General features: G+C 38.4%; 1 protein-coding gene across 2 annotated transcripts in view; it reads right to left on the reverse strand.

Annotated features, from left to right (window-relative positions):
• Nucleotides 1-17,686, reverse strand: part of TSNAX (translin associated factor X) — a 56,508-nt gene that overhangs the window by 7,047 nt on the left and 31,775 nt on the right. For both annotated transcript variants that reach the window (XM_058834017.1, XM_058834016.1), the window contains exons 2-4: nucleotides 16,754-16,861; nucleotides 12,467-12,581; nucleotides 10,785-10,915 (exon numbers count right to left, since the gene is read on the reverse strand). In XM_058834017.1, coding sequence (XP_058690000.1) covers nucleotides 10,785-10,915; nucleotides 12,467-12,581; nucleotides 16,754-16,769 — 262 coding nt within the window. In that variant the 5' untranslated portion in view covers nucleotides 16,770-16,861. The remainder of the gene's footprint in view (nucleotides 1-10,784; nucleotides 10,916-12,466; nucleotides 12,582-16,753; nucleotides 16,862-17,686) is intronic.

The raw sequence follows: 17,686 nt of genomic DNA on the forward strand, positions 1-17,686 counted from the left end.
GAGTCAAATGAATGTGTAAGACAGAGGAAAAGGTAGTTTTATTTAAAGAATGAGTAAATAATAGAAATTACTTAATTGCAGGAGTCATATTAGGGGAAACAGAATCTAATTCCACCTGAGATGTGCATGTTTCCATGCATGCATAGAAGGTACAACCCAGAATGATGGCTCAAATAAAAGGTGAAAGTTTCCTCCTAAAATTTTGTTTACTTCATTTCCTCCTTTAAATCTCGGTTCAACAGTTACAAAACATGTTCAAAAGGATTTCATGTTTCTTGGCTGTTAAGGTTAGCAATACCAGTGCCACCTGCCATCTTCCCAAATAAGCTGCTTCTTCTCAAACTCATTTTCTTTCTCATCCTTTGTCCTGTTTCTCTCTGTGTTTTTGTTTAGGGAGGAGCCTGTGCTGATGGTGAGGACACGAGCAGAGAGACACGAGTCTGTGCTCTCTCACCAAGCTCCTCCCCCAAGCCTTGCAGCAGGAATCACAGGCCAAGAGCAGCCATTAGAAAGATGGTAGGAAGATATAGCCAGCAAGTTTCTTCCAGGATCCCTGTATGAAGGGTGGGGCACATTATTTACAGGGCGAGTCATGTGAAACTGCCCACTTGCTGATTCATTACAAAATCAAAACAGCACCGGCAAGGCTCGATCTTATCCTCATGTTTGGGCTGGCAAGTTACATTGTCATTAAAAAAACCCAAACAAACACAGGAAAAAAAATCCCTTCTTTCTCCTCTCCCCAAAAAACCAAAGAAAGCAACAACAAAACGAAACCCACCACCAAAACCTAGAAATCCTCACCACAATCCAGAAAAAAAAATATCATATTCTTGTGGAAATCCCAAACAGAAAAATAATTCTACAGAATATGGGGAGCATGGTGAACTTAAAGAACTTGTTTCTGGAAGCATATGGAAGGGAAGAACGCGTGAAATAAGCAAACAATTAACCAGGTACAACATCAATTTAAAGAAGTACACACAGTACGTTTAGAAGTATTAATACAAAAACTAAATCCAATGTCCTATTAGGATGAAACTGGTAATTCACACCTTAATCTTTTCCTTTCAAGTTCTCTGCATACTTGATAACAATCCCTAAGATTCAGAGGTCTTTTTCTAGGAAGAAGGGGTAAAAACTTGAGTAATTAAACTAAAACTGGGGCTATGAAACAATCAAACCATCTTGTTGATTGTGAGCATGAAGTCAAAGGTTAATTTTATAACTTACACTGAAAGAGGATAAAGCCAGCTCCCCTGACAGACAGGAATGCTCTGGATATCCTGTTGTGAAAATGGCTTAAAAGAGTAATTCCAGTCAGGGATTTATTTTATATATATTTTATATATATTATATTTTATTTATAAAACAGTACTAACTAACAAATACAAATAAAAATACTAGAACAAAAGTCTATATGAGCTTATAAATTTGGAAAAAATATCTGCTTCTATTCATTGAGTAACAGTTCAAAAACTGAGTAGATTTACTGTTATATCATAATTAAATTAATGTAAATTTCTTCTATAAAGCCCTAAATGCTTCGTTCATTAGCTAATTGCCACTTGACACATCCATGACCACCAAAAAATCCTGTTCTCTTCTAGCTGCATGTGTTGAAGTGATGTATTTCAGATACTGAAGTGTTAGTACTGTTTGCACTTTGTTTAAAGTTGAATACACACCAAATTCAGGGAAAAAGGTAATACCAAGATTAGTCTGTTTTCCCAAAAACCCCAGAAACAAATATAGAATCCCTATCAGCAGGTGCCTATGAGAGTTAAATTATTTCCCCAAACAGGAACAAAAGGCCCTTCAAAGAATTGCAAACAATATTTTAATCTCTCATTGCAGAGAACAGGTAATCAAGCCTTTTTTATATTATTAAAAACACACAGACATGTGACAAATGACAGGCCTTTTTGCAGATGAATAATTGTGGGTGAGAAATTCACAAACATTTATTTTGCTTCTACTTGGGGACCTGAGGGATGTACCAAAGTCACTTTTGTAATCAAGGTTTTTGTTCTGAAGTTTGGGGTTTTATTCCAACTCACCAGCTCCAAATGTAGTAATTCTGAAGAGCACCCAATGTTTTACATGAGTTCTTAAAAAAAAACTATTCCTGTGACAAGTAATCTTCCTGACCTCTCTGACTACCCCCAATTGCCTTCATAATTAATAAAGAGTTTTAAAAGTCATTCAGTCAGATGGCAAATTTTACACTACTGACAGCCTTGAGGGCATGTATTCAAGATACCAAAGAAAGGAAGCTCTGACTCAGCCAGGATGTTCAATGATCAAAGAAAAAAGAGCACCTAACACAACACAGCTTCTGCAGTTCAAAACACAGTGAAAGTTCTTCTTAAGGTGATGTTGTTTCCATGCAACAGACCCAATGCACAAACACGTCAGAAGAACCAACAGTGGCCATTTATCCTCATAAACACAGATCTGTGAGATGGCACAAAGGTACTTCACTTGCCAACCTCTATTTCTCACCACGTGACTGCAAAACAAAAACCGAACCACCATGTGCTATCCTGGTTGCTTCTTGGAATGGAGTTCCTCTATGACACATTCTCCTGTGTGATTTTAAATAAACAAACAAAACAGCTTCATAGGTTTGTTTTTTTTAACCTCTCTTATGTTCCAGCTGCACTTGGTTCCTGCAATGGCTGCAGAGATCTGGTCTGTGAATGACTAATGCCAATAGCTGCAGGGTTGAAAAAAATTCCTGAGCCAGAGCACAAGGTCTCCTCCATCAAGGTCTCCTCCATTTGCCAGCTATGAAACTGAATTAAAAGATGAACAATGTCACTAGTTTCAGGTTGTCAAGTGAGTAACGGCAGTATTTGTCATAATAATACAACAGGACTTTAGGACAGTTAGGTCTTAAGTTAAAAGCAGGAAAGGACAATCTTTGTGATCGTGCTGACCCACAGCATGCATCTTTAAAAGACTCTACATAGCTTCTCTTAAGGACTCCTGCTGCTCTGAACAGCTCCTTCTGAATTTACATCTCATTCAGGGATGAGCTGATAATCAATTCTCACATAGTGCATACCTAGTTTGTTCATGTCAGAATTTGCATTTATATTTGCAGGTTTGTTTTAATTTGTGTATGGACATGCAAAACCTGCAGCAGAAAATACAAGGTGAGAGGTTTTGCAGTTACTGCTTATTCCCTTTCCTTAGAAGAGCCTAGGAAAAAGGCATGAACCAAAAATAATAAAAGGGTAGTAAAATGCAACAAACTGAAGGTATCAAATTTCAAACAGGCAATTTGCAGAATGGAAAAAAAAACAAACCAGTTTGACCAAGAGAGGGTATGAGTTCAGAGAAACACAGAAAGAAACAAAACAGAAAGAAAGAAATTAGCAAAATTGTTTCTGATAACCATAAGCTTATTCACTGCAAATTCTGTTAATTTTCCAGTATAATCAGGAAACTTTGTTTCCATTTCTGGCATTTTACCCCTCACCTACAACAGCAAGAGATTAATTCTTCAGTTACATCCTGTTCCTGTGTTACTGTGTTTTCCCACCATCTTGCATAAACCTGATTGCTTCCTTCACGGTCAGCTTTCCTTTCAAGTTTTAGGTGTATTTAGGTCTTATCCTGGGTGAGACATTTACAATTCATGATACCTTCCTCCTGCAGTACAAAGCTTTTCCTTTCTGTTACCAACCTAAAATTAAATATGTAATCTATTTTAATTACAGTTTTTAAGCTTTCTCAAGAAAAAAAAAACAAAAACAGGTGTTCTACTTATACTGTTCCTGATGTGCAGAACAGTATATTGATGTTATATCCTTGATATTATGTACCTTGATATTATTTCAGAAATATATGTGTGTTTACAAAGGTAGAACAATCTATGTTATTTCCATATTTTGAGTTAAAAAGCTAAGAAAAAAAAAATCAACCAACCAAAAAAAAGAAAAAACAAATTAAAAAAAAAACCAAAACAAACCAGGTAAACACAGAATTCATTATATGGATAGCTCCTTTAGTTTGCATTCTAATTAAAATTCTTCATACAATACCCAAAAATGTTGTTACTTAAATCATCAGTAATCTGAAGCTGGCCTGCTTGGACACACCCCACTGATCTCCATAGCATTTCTTACAGCATCCTGCCTGGTGGTCCCATATATTGAAGTTAAAAAGTGGCATTCTAGCAAAACTGAAGTATTTCCTTTTTATCCACAGAGACTTAACTGGCCTGGTCCAATCGAGCAATGCAGTTTGTTGCAATATGTAACACACCTAAAGTGACTATAAATGGCATAAGGCAGGAGACAGAAATAAGCTCCGTTATACCAATCTCTAAGAACACAAATAGTGCCTGCACAAGATAAATGATGTGTTAGACTGCGTCAGTGCTGAACTTTTACACAGAATTTCCTACATCACCAGCAGCAGAAGCAGTCACAGAGCAATAGTTTTGACAAGGTGCTGACATTTTACAGCCTCATCATCTAATCCTATTGAGAGCAAGTGCAGACATGATAAACAGCTAATGAGCTTCCCTGCGCACACCACTCCACTCGCCACTGCTGCAGAGGCACACAGAAAAGGTCAGCCAACAGTGCCCCCCTTGCATCTACCATCATCACCCCACACCACTCCACTTAAGAAGCTCCAAAAGAGTGATGGGCTCCCCATTCAATATTTTGTCCTAAGGGGAAAAAAACTGAGTAAAATCCTCAAATAGCTAGAGATTTCGTTTAACAAAGTCATGTTAAAAAGGTACTCCATTCAATCCCACACAGTGCCAACTTATCGAACAGTCCTTAATTTTCCCTCTGCAGCACACAAGTTTTGCATTTATGCAGAGTAGATTTAGAACATGCTTTGAATAACTGCATACATCCTAACATAGAATCATGGAATTTTTCAGGTTAGAAAAGACGTTTAGGATCAACTGAGTCCAACCATTAACCCAACACTGCCAAGCCCACCACTAAACCATATCTCTAAGGGTAACATCTACATGTCTTTAAAATACCTCCAAGGATGGTGACTCCATCACCCTCCTGGGCAGCCTGTTCCAATGCTTGACAACCTTCCCCATGATTAAATTTTTCTTAATATGCTACATAAACCTCCCCTAGAGTGACGTAAGGCCATTTCCTCGTGTCCCATTTCTTGTTACTTTAGAGAAGAGACCAAGACCACCCTCCACCAGGTTACACTCTCCTTCCAGGTAGGTGTAAAGAGCAATGAGGTCCCTCCTGAGCCTCCTCTTCTCCAGGCTAGACCTCCAGCTCCTTTATTCCCTCCTCAGCAGACTTGGGCTCCAAACCCTTCCCTTGCTCCATTGCCATTCTCTGGACATGTTCCAGCACCTCAATGTCTTTCTTGCAGTGATGGACTCAAACCTGGACACAGAACCTGAGGTGCAGCCAGTGCTGAATACAGGGGGACAATCACTGCCCTGGTCCTGCTGGCCACACTGTTGGTGACAGACCCCAGGATGCCACTGGCTTTCTTGGTCATCTGGGCAGGTACAGGAGGATCATGCTCAGCTGCTTTCAACCAGAAACCCCAGGTCCTTTTCCAGTGGGCAGTTCTCCAGTTACTCTTCTTCCAGCCTGCAGCACTGCATGGGGTCACTGTAGCCAAAGTGTAGGACCCTACACATGTTGCAGAGCACTTTTTTCTTGTCTTCAAGTTCTGTCCAAATATTTTCTGTATACTGTTGATATTCCCCTCAGTAGTTGAGAGTTAAATATATATATAAAAATACTCAAACACATATATATACAAATTTTAAAAATCCTGAAAAAATTCTTCCTTCCTTTCATAAATTCATACAATCTTTTTCAGTCCTTTTCTCGCATAGTGTCTCTCAACAATTTTAAAGAAATAGTACATATTTCCTCACAGGATATATAACGTATACATTGCAAAGCAGGCCAAAGGAGCAGGAATTCTATATTACAAATAGTAAAGCTTTAAAAATATCAACAAAGCAGAACATTCTAACATAACAAATGAAGAGCTCTGCATTAAAAAAAGACTTCATTATTTCAGTATCTCTTTGTTTGCTTGTTTAATCATCCCCTGGGACAATCTGTACTGTTAAGAAACGTGTAGAAAACAGTCATCAGTTTTTGTTGTTGTTCAATTAGTGCTATACTCAGTGTTTGAGCTCATGCAAGTGTCCTTTGGGGAAACGTCCTGCGTGCCATTAGCACTATTCTTAATGAGGGAAAGCATGAAACTCCTTTAGTGCTCTGCCAGAATTGTTTTATCTTCAAGTCAAAAGAACAACTGCTTGGAGTAACCCCAAAAAAAGCATTTAACAATTACAAGTGGCAAACAATATTCCCAAGCATAATACTCATAGCATTCTTCTATTTATAGGCTAACAGTTATTATACTGAATAAAATATGTATTAGGCAGCTTTATTATGCAGACAATCATGATTCCCCAGTTAAGGCTGCTACAGTGGCTTCCTCTATCAGCCCCATTTTGAACCCTTTTACTCCTTCTGAGAGGTAGGGTGGGGAACAGGAGGATGTTTCATGTTTGGTTTCAAGACAAAGGAGAATATTTTTAGGAAGTTTGAGGTTAATTAGACATGCTGCTTTTGAGATATGGGACATAAGCGGGTTTTTATTCTTTTTGGAAGAAAAAAGCAGTTTAATGGCAATGTTTTTGTTCATAAAAATCTTTAACTAGTTCTCCAGAATTTCTTTAAAATACAAAATCACAGTTGAAAACTAGGATAAAGGAAGGTCAAGACTTACAGCCCTAGGAAATATATGAAGACAAAGGATCTAGCACCTTTCTTAGCTACTTATTTTTTTATTTTTTTTCTTAGCTATTTATTTTCAAAAAGACATGCAAGCTTTTTCCACTAGAAAAAAAACAAATCAACAATAAAAGAACATTAGACTTAAAACCAAAACTAAAAGCAACATTCTTCTTATCACTGCTCACCTCCCAATTACAGTTCTTCATAAACAGTGGCAGGGAGGTGGAATAAAGCATTCCCTCTCCCAGCTACTCTTCATCTAACTGTTCCTTCATTCTTCCTGTTTCTAGGTTTTCTATCTCAGCTTCATAATCCTGACATCAAGCATCTTCACATCTCTGACACCTCCTTGATCCCAGCTTCAGCACAATCAAGATCTACATGTCTTGAAGCCTGCATATTCCCTTTCTTGCCATCCTGACGACTAACTGGAGTGCAGAGGATTTAACGAAGGTAAGAATAAAGGCCTGGCTGAAAGTTAGCATTTTATACTTGTTATGCACACAAACTCATTTACACAATGCCTAAAAGCATTCCCTGTCTTCCCAATGACACACAGGTATATTCTAACACTCCCTTACGAAACATGCACTATGGGCAACAGCTGACACAAGCTTTCCTTGCAGAGGAACACATGTAGAAGAGCTACAACATAAGTAGATGCTGTGGTTGATGTACGGAAATAGAATGAAGGCAACTTATTTCAGCTGGATTTTATAAGCAGTCTTCTTAATGAGGTACAAATACCTAATTGCAGAAACAATAGGGAGATCTTAGGGCCAAGGAACATTATACAACTGATGGGAGTGCACATCCTTGCTATTTACCTCACCTGAAGAGAGGGAAAAAGTAAAAATACAGCCATTTCCAGTTCTAACTTCAGAAATGCATCGAGGTGTATTTCTACCCTTTAGCTCTATCCAAAAAAACTGCAAAGTTCAGGTATTTGAGAGATTGCACCCCTGACTGATAGAAAGATGAACAGCAGATTCTACTTCTTCTCCCCCTTATTTAGCACACTAATACCTTCTTGCCCTCCATTTTTTTACCTCAAGAGGTCAGAAAGATTCATTCACTTAAGTTTTCTTTAGACTGTAGTAAGAAAATTCTTTAATTCTATGACAATCTCAACCCAAGTCCCATGTAAGCATTAAGGATGTGCTACCGTACCTGCAACTCTGTGCAGTTCTGGGTGTCACAATTTAGAAAGGATGTGAAGGTCCCTGAAGGCATCCAAAGGAGAGCAACAAAGCTGGTGAAATGGTTGGAAGGGATGTCCCACAAAGAGCAGTCAAGGACTTCAGGCTTGTGTAGTTTGGAGAGGACAAGGCTGAGGGGCAGCCTCATTGCTCCCTACAGGTCCCTGAGGAGGGGAAGTGGAGAAGGTGGTGCTGATCTCCTGTCCCATCCAGTGACAGGGTGTGTGGGAATGGCTCTAAGTTGCACCAGGCAGGGGTATTTCTTTTGAAAAGGTGGTCAAACACAGGAACAGGCTTCCTAGAGAGGTGGTTCATGCCCCAGGCCTGTCAGTGCTGAGAAGAGGGATTTGGACAATGCTCTTAACAACTTGTTTTGACTTTTGGTCAGCCCTGAAGTGGTCGGGCAGTGGCACTGGATGATCACTGTAGGTTCTTTCCCTCTGAATTTGCCTACTCTGTTCAAAAAGTTTTGCAGCTGTGAAGGCAACTGTGTCAGCATACATATGCAGCAGGTCTGTAACTTCCTTTGATAACTACTTCTACTACTAACCTCTCCTAGAGTAACTCATCCTGCTCTAAAATGGACAAATACATCTCAGTCATTTTAAGAGGCTGAGATTTACAACACTGGAAAAATCTATTAAAAATTGTGAATTGTTTCTAACAGAATACCTGCAGTTGTTTTCTAAACAGTTTATTCAGGTATATTCTGGTATTAATGAGTACCATTATGCAAATAAAAAACAAATTATGCAGGAAAATCAGTATAGCTGATGGTGTGCATTTACCAATGCATACACAAAGCAAAGCTGAACAACAATTTTTTTTTTATTAATTTCTTTATTTTCAAATTGCTATAGCTAGCCAAAGTTTAGGTATACGTCATCTAAAAAAGAAATCTAACTCTTGATTTCTGAAAATATATATTTTTTAAAGAAACAAAAACAGTAAGTTTTTTTACTAAGAGGAGAGAATCTGGACATAGAAAACTAGCATCAGGTTTATTTACTTGTTTTGTAAGAACCTGGATATGCACAGAAGTTATTGTGCAGTTACTATCCATATATCTGTTATGTAGGTATACTCTCTTATGTGTGAGATGATTCCAATTCCAGGTGATTCAAATGATTAATCTAATTCCAGGCCAACTGCTCCTCAGCAGAACTAGAGGCAAGGTAAGCCTCTTTGAATTTACTGCCACTAAGACATGTATCAAACAAAACAGAGACATTTCAGGTGAGGCAGCTGATGCAGAGTAAGTGGTTACCCGGTGAGAATCTTGCTCACATGGCACGGCTGATGGCTTGCACCACGCAGTCTCACAAAGATCCATGAGGTAGCAGACCTCAAACATTGCTGCTCTATACACAGCACTATATGACTCACACGGGACTACAGACTTCAGGGGTTATTCAAACAAACTTTACAGGTCACAATGAAGCTTCCAAAAACTTTTGTTCATAAAACTGAATGCAAGGATTCTCAGCTTTTATAAGCAGTACTTAAAACAAAAATCAAAAGCCTTTTTCAGTGTCTCAAGATACTCATAATACACTTGGAATAGAACTGTTCACAGTTTGAGATCATCTGTAGCGTCAGCATTTTAAATTCTCTCTTTTCATTGTGTCACTACACTACCTGGCTATAAATAGCAGCAAGACACATACAGATTAAGTGGCTCTAAGAAAAACTAATATCTAATTTGAACAACCCAATGCATCACAGGTAAGAGGAGTGTGGAATTAGAGCCATTAAAGGCTATCAGAGCATGTTCCTTCTGTTTCCAAATTGCTAAACTGAGACTCAAGACCTGTCTCACTCTTAAACTAAAGTTTGTGTGTACAAGTTAACTTGTGAGTACAAGTTAACTTGAGCATTGTTTGTCTTGTAAACTACATACATGTATTTGCTGCTGGTTTATCAAATCAATCTTATGGACATTTTTAAACAATTAAATAATTCAGGGATAATCTTCAGCTCTCATCAACTGAAGAAGTTATGCCTAAGCAAGGAAAGATATACACAATTCTGAATTGTTTAAAATGAGATTGATAAACACAAGATGCTTTCATACCATTTTATACTAAGATGTCAAAGAAGCAGTTACATATTTTACTCACATGTTGCCACAACCAAAGGACACCAGTTTTACGTAATATTCAGATTGTCAGCAAACAAATATGGTTTGACAGCAAGAGTCATGAACGAACTGGGATTTAATATCTCAAGAATGTTAGCAAAGACTGCTGTTTTCAGTGAGGAACAGAAAAAGATGTGACTGAAACACACAAACTGGTTTAATGCTTCTAACACAGAGGTAGAAGCATACTTTGAGCCTAGAAGAAAGAAAATGTTAATCTAAATATTCAAATTCAACTTAATCAACTCAAAAATCACTTTATCGCTCAAAATGGATTATTCCACATGGCAGTTGCTCCCACTCTCCTCTTAGAAACTGTAACCCTTCAGGAGGGGAAAATGAGTGTGCTACATGTATTCCTCTCAGTCAGAGAAGACCAGGCAGTACATTTGTTAGAAATACTCCCAACTGCAGTTTAGGGCAGGGTCCAAACTTTTCTAGTTATAGACTCCCATTTACATCTTCCTTTAAACTGAAATGAAACTGTAGGATAATAGCTTCTCTAATGCCAGAGCTAATTTTTCTAGAAACAAAGATTAACCTGAGTCCTGATTTATAACCACAGAAATGTAACGAATTCAGACCTGCAGCATGAAGAGGAAGGATTGCTACATAAAGAGAAACTAAGCTTAGTTCAAAACTGCACACTTTTACTCTTTTTTAATTATTTACCTGGAGATATAGCTCTGTGGAACTGATACATGTCTTCTCCAATCAGTTCCTGTGCAACCTGCTTGATTTTCCGTCGGACAGCATCTAGCTTGACTTCAGACTCACTTAGTATTTCTTCCCCATTGGGAGCGCTGCAATCATAAAACAGAAGCTGAAAGAGCAGTTTCCAGAACATGAACAAACTGTTAAAAAACATTACACTTTTTCTTTTAAAAATTAACACATTTTTACTGGCTTCGAGAAGAAGTAAAACTAATACTAGAATGAGAAACAGTTTAACTTTCACAGATACCTACTGCAGATTCCAGAATTCTGTAGATTCTTTCCAAGAAAATAATCAACCAGCCAGAGTTCTGGTAGCATGATGTTTATTTCAGACTACAGTCATGATTATTGTTTAAGTAAGAAAAAGGAGAAACACATACAAAGGCTTCAAAAATATTCCAGAAAACTAGCAGTATTTACAGAAGTCCTTCAACCTCTTAAAAAAAAAATGTTTTGCAATACTTGACAGTATTGCAAAATACAATACATTATGTACTTCTACATGATTTTTTTTATTTTTTTTTAAGAAGTAGTTATGGACTATGCTGTTCAGGAACAGCTGAAATATCTGATTCACAACCAAAACATATACTTGGCATTTAAAGTTCAGTTTATCTAATTTCCTTTAATCTTTCTCTTCCCTTGAGCCCAAATAATCCACATGGTATATTAGTTTACAGTCTGTTTAAGGAACTGTTTAATTGCTCTCAAGAAAACATTCAAAAGCAAACAGTTAAAACATTTAAAAACATGTAAAACATTTAAAAACGGTTAAAACATTTAGAAGCAAACAGTGAGGAGTCCTTTGTTGTTGTTCTTTCCTCCACAAGTTCCCAACTACCTAGCCCATGCAGTGGGAGTAGTTATTTACAGTCAAGGCTGCAGAAGGTACTGGAACCATCACAGTACCTCCTTGCAGAAGAAAACCAAGTGAAAGAGCAGGCAACTTCATAATCTCCATTTATAAGTGTAACTATAAATAGTTACTACATCAACATAAATATATTGATAGGTAACAAAATGTAAATCAAGATAAATGAAATTATGAAGAAAAGAAACAGGGAGAGCTGTTACAAAATGCAAGACCAGTGTTTGTCACCTACAGCAAACACTTTACACAGAAGGCTATGCAAAGCTTCAAATTTTCCTGTTGCTCTTCTAGTTTGTCTCTGGCTTCCAAAGGTTGCTTGAAGGCTCAAGAGCACAGAACATATAAAAGCTCAAAACTTCACACAGAAGCCTATCCAGCTGTAGTATTTACATAAACAGACCCCAGGTCACCTCCTATTTGGGTGCAACAACCAAAACAGTGACGGAACTGCCCGGGCAAGTAACCTGAAGGAGGGTGCATACTCCTCTCTCATAGCTTGCTGAAAGCTGGAAGGTTCTCATCTGCTGCTCACTCTACTGCTTTACACTGGTTTAATAAACCAATAAAACCAACCCAGAAACCTGAACCAGCATCTTTTAATTCTTTAACTGGAATGCGCATTCATTAGTTCGCATCCACCCTAAAGGATGTTTATGGGAAGTTAATTAAATTCCTTTCAACAGAACATTGCAGCTGTTACTCACAGACAACACTGCAAGGCAGATTGTAGGTTTCTACAAACATTTTCACGCTCAAAGTGACTCACCTGGTGAACCTGTGGAGCAGAAATATCGTTCTTTTGCTTTCAATCGTTATATCCCGACTGAGCTTCACAAGCCGTTCGTATTTATCATGCCTGCTGTCAAGCTCCAGCTGGAATGCTGTGGAGTCAATTGTTACAGCAAAAGCTCAATTATCACATGAACACAGCACAGGGGAAGAGAAAAGCACCTGTGCTGCACTAACTCCTTACACCAGCCTTGTCCCTGGGCACCATTCCCCAAGGTGGGCTGTCCCTGCGTGGGGCATGGCTGCAGATGCCATCACTGCCTGTCACCTGCCAGAGCTGCAAAATTCACCTTTAATACCACCTCTGTTTAATAAGACAGGTTTAAGTAGGTACCAATTCTGATGATGCCTCAAAGCAGCCTAAACAATTTTTAAGGTAAAATATCTAGTTCTGCTAATAAAATCTATTCCACTACACTACTATTTTGGAAACAGACTGAAAATTTTACCCCAATTCAGCAAGAGTAATAAAAAATTAAAACCCTACAATCATTTTTCAGTAAGATTCACCAATACCTAAGCCAATCAAATAAAAAGCATCTGGCTAAGGCACATATACTGTTCAAAATGCACCATTTAGTTATAAGAAAGGTTGCATTTCACATCCCAGCTAGACTTGGCCAGAAGTTGAGTATTTTAATATCCCTAAGGAGTAGAAGTACTAAAATAAAGTGAGATCAATTATTTAAAGTAAGATTTCTGACTTGCTGATCTTAGTTCTGACTACCACAAATACAGAGAAAAGAGGAATTGTATCTAGTTTTGACAGTCAAACATTATGAATGTTTCACAAATACCATTAAGATTTTATATACCATTATTCTAGTAAATAAATCACTAATAGGTGCTTACAAGATATCTAACAAATTTCCTATATAAATATCTGAGGTGTCAAAGTCTCTGTGCAAGAAGATGCAGTAAATAAACCAAGAGGTTACATTTTTAAAGGGTCTCACTAGTGAATAACTTCAATAAAGCATAGCAGTTCACTGGCAAGCAAGGTTTAGGTAACACTAGAAAAATAGTTCTGTATTTCTCATTGCCTCGGTAAAAACTTGGTTCTTCTCATTTTGTTCTATTCTTCCTAATCTTATTCTGAAACTCTAAGATAACTCACAAATGCTCCTACTGATTTTTTAATTCTTACATATGTCTGGTGTGTCTGTTGCAAATTCTGAGAGTCAATTCTGCCCCTGAATTATCAAGAAATTTTTCCTCATGTCATAGCGACAGGAACTTGAGGAAGGATGACTTCCCTTCATAGGATGACACAGATGGCATTTCCAAGATGACCGTTTAAAAATGTCATCTGCTGGGAAATTCACTATTCTGAAACCCTGCAATATTAGCAACACCCCTATCTTTTCTGGATTCTTGTGGCTTTTAGACTTTTCTGTTAGGTTTCAAACCTGTTAGGAACTACAAACCTGTTAGTGAAGTGCTTCATATTCTAAAGTAAATCAGACAAATACAATAATGTTTAGCCTAACAAGATGCAAAAAAACCCTACTGTATTGTGCTATTGCCTAAAATTGCAAAGGATTAGAACTTGGGAGTTCTCCAAGCTAACACATCAAAACTATACAGTCACTTCCTACACACATTCCACTGTAATGTCTAATTTCGCACTGAAAGTAAAGACTCAGACTCTATTCATAATCTTGATGTGCTAAATCAGACCATTAAAAATGACAATTACCAAACCTTAACCTTACAAATCAAGGTAGCATCCACTCTCTTTATCACTGACCTGTCCTATTTAAAACATACTTTAAAAAAACCCAAAACGTGTAACTCCTTGGGTTTTGACTAATTAGACCATTCCTTGATTCTTATGATTATTCTAGAAGACAATTTCTCATTACTTTTTTGGAAAACATTGGTGCAAATAGATCAGTTCAAGCACATCCTTTCAAAGATCAAAACAAGCAAAATGTGTACACCCATTTAAGGCCACACATTAACGAGTCAAATCCAGTTGTGTGTATAGACCAGGGAATGAGGGGCTGAAGAGCCCTGCTGCAGAAATGGGCCTGGGGGTTCTGGTCGATGGCAAGTTGAACATGAGTCAGCAGTGCCCTGGCAGCCAGGCACTGGGGTGCATCAGGCACAGCATGGCCAGCCAGGCAAGGGAGGGGATTGTCCTGCTCTGCTCTGCACTAGGGAGGCCTCACCTCAAATACTGTGTGTGGTTTTTTGGGCAAAACAATATAAGAATGATCTTATGATCTTAGAGAGCATCTAAAGGAAGGCAATGAAGATGGTGAAGGGTCTGGAGGGGAAGCTGTATGAGCAGCAGTTGAGGTCACTCGGTCAGTTCAGCCTGGAGAGGAGGAGATGGAGGGGAGACTTTCATCATCCTCATGAGGGAAAGAAAGCAGAAGGGCAGGTACCGATCTCTTCACTCTGGTGACCAGTGACAGGACCCAAGGGAGCAGCCTGAAGTTGTCCCAGGGGAGGTTTAGGTTAAGTATCAGGAAACATTCTTCACTCAGGGGGTGGCTGGGCACTGGAACAGGCTTCTGAGAGAAGTGCTCACAGCAACAATCCTGTCTGAGTTCAAGAAACAACTGGACACTACTCTTAGGCACATGGTGTGATTCTTGGGATGTCCTGCACAGGGCCAGGAGTTGGACTCAATCACCCTGGTGGATCAGTTCCAACTTAGCATAGCCCATGATTATATGATTAAGTTGTTTAGATTCAGACAACATACACAGAAATAGTACACAACTGGTTCACCTTACACAGCTTGCTCAATTATAAACCAAAAAGGAGCATACCTTTTCCTAATACTTGTGCCTGACATGGATACAAAGACCACCATCATCTTTATCTGAGGCAGTACACTTGGTGCCCTTTGTATTGCACGAAACACTTTTGCAGTAAGTACAAGGAGCGGATCTTTGAAAAACCATGTCCCTTAAACTCTTTCTGAAATTAATCAAACACGGATGCCTGGATCTCATGAGAAGGGATGGAAACAAGCTGTTTTGAAGTGGAAATAATGGCAACTTTATGACAAACTGATATTCATGACAGTGAAAAATTAAAGTTGAAAGTACAGTTGCTCTACTCAATTCAAGAGCAAGGGTATCTACAATACTCAATATAAATGATAGAGTGGTTTGACTGAAAGAAGCCTTAAAGGTCACCTAGTTCCAACCTCTCCTCCCACAGGCAAGGACACTTTCCACTAGATCAGGCTGCTCAAAGCCCACTCCAACCCGGCCTTGAACACTTCCAGAGATGGGGCAGCTACAGCTTCTCTAGGCAAAGTTCAGGGGTCATGGTTAATCATCTGCCAAGCTGATTTACACAGAAAAATATAAACACCCATTTTTAAAAAAGCCAGGAAGTTATATGACATTGAAGTACACATTAACCATCTAAAGCAGCCAGCCAGCTTATATTTCACCCTTCTTAGCTTCATAAAAAATATCTGGCAGGGGGAAAACTTTACAAGAATTAATCTGTTCAACATTTAAGATCTCCTTCCTTCTTCAGTCATTCATTCATTCTCATTTCTGAAGGTCAGCTTTGGCTTGGTAGGGATTACCTAATGAGAAATTTAAATTTACTGGACTTTAAATCTGGTTTGGTGAAAAATCCTATAAAAACAACTTGGCTGAAGGGAAGTTTACACCTGCCTATCTAAAGAATTTCAAATATATGTTAATATTTAAAAGGCATTCAAAGTGAATTAAGTGACTACATAAAGGTCTATATTAGTTGAAGATTTTTTTTTTTTTTTTAAAGTGCAGGTATAAACAACTACCAACTCTTAAAACAATGCATCCAGATTTCCATTTAAGTAGCTTAGTCATCTGTGCACCACAGCCATGGTCAGAGCCTTCTCAGTTTCCCAACGGTCACCATCTCCTGTTGCCCCTGTGGCTCAGATTTTGTATTACATCTCTGCAGATCCTACAGTTTTCTGCCACCAAAGGGCCCGGTCACCTTTTACCTGGCTGAACACTTGTGCAGTTTGCTCAGCATCAGGTTCAGCACAAGTGAGGAGGGCAGGGGGAACAGCAGGTGGGATGGAAATGGGAGCAAGTCATGAACCAGGCAGGGCTATGCAAAATCCCACTACCAGGACTTTACTGCACAAAATGCAGAACACTAAGCTCTAAAGCTATGGAGTATGAGTCTAACCAGTTTCAAGTTTCTCCCTTGGAGAGAGCTAGTTTATTCCACTAATAATTCCATAACAGTTTCTACACCACATTTTTAAAATCTGGCTTTCCAAATGCTTACTTACATTTAAAAGATGTCATCAAAGCTGAAGGTGGGTTAACATTCTCTTTTTCTTCTCTTCTTTGACCATGTGGAAAATTGTCATGCTTTCGTTTTCTGAACCCACCTGATCCTATTAAATAGAAGATAAACACAAAAAAAAAAAAAAAAGGATTTAAAAACATAGTTTTTCCAGAGCATAAGGAGCACCAGAATGCTGTCTTCAGAGCATTCCTGACAGCAGTCATACTCTACAGGACAGAGTAAGGTAAATGGATGAACCTTATTATCAACTGATGCCAGCTTCACATTATCACGTTACTTTTTCTACTACATTGCTAGTGAAAATTAGAGGAAAAAAAATACACTTCAATGGATGAGTGTGGCAGGAACCTAAGCCTTTTTTTTTAAAGTCTTTGGGTCTTCACACCCTTTTATGTTTTCTTGCTGTAAGAAAATGGTTGCATGGAAATCCTTGTATGAACAAGGAACTACAGGATTAGACCTTTCTTTTTCTTCCTTTTTTTTTTTTTCCCCTTAACTATTTTAAATATTCAGCTTGAAATTAGTCAATGAGCCTGCAAGTTTTTGCTACCGTGATTTATGTCACGGGTCTTCAGTAACCAGAAAAAGAAGTAAGGCACAATTTAAGCAGACTACCCCAATTCAGGTATGCAGGTTTAGCTCCTGCAGGGTAGCTTCTTAGGCCCTTACACTCTGCCCATTAACCAGTTTCTTCTCTGAATATAGCTGCTCACTTGAACTGCTTCGTATGCCTCTTCCTTAACCCTCCTTTTCATACCCACAACCAGAACTCATCTCTTTTGGACTATGTTTTACTCCCAATTTTTACCTTGCATTGTTTCTTCCTTTTATCCTTCCTTGCACTAAACCATTGTGTAACCCATGTGTCAAGCATTCCTCCCTCTCTATCCCTCCTTTTGGTGACAGCTGGACA

Source organism: Poecile atricapillus, chromosome 3, assembly GCF_030490865.1.
Source record: "Poecile atricapillus isolate bPoeAtr1 chromosome 3, bPoeAtr1.hap1, whole genome shotgun sequence".
NCBI lineage: Eukaryota > Metazoa > Chordata > Aves > Passeriformes > Paridae > Poecile > Poecile atricapillus.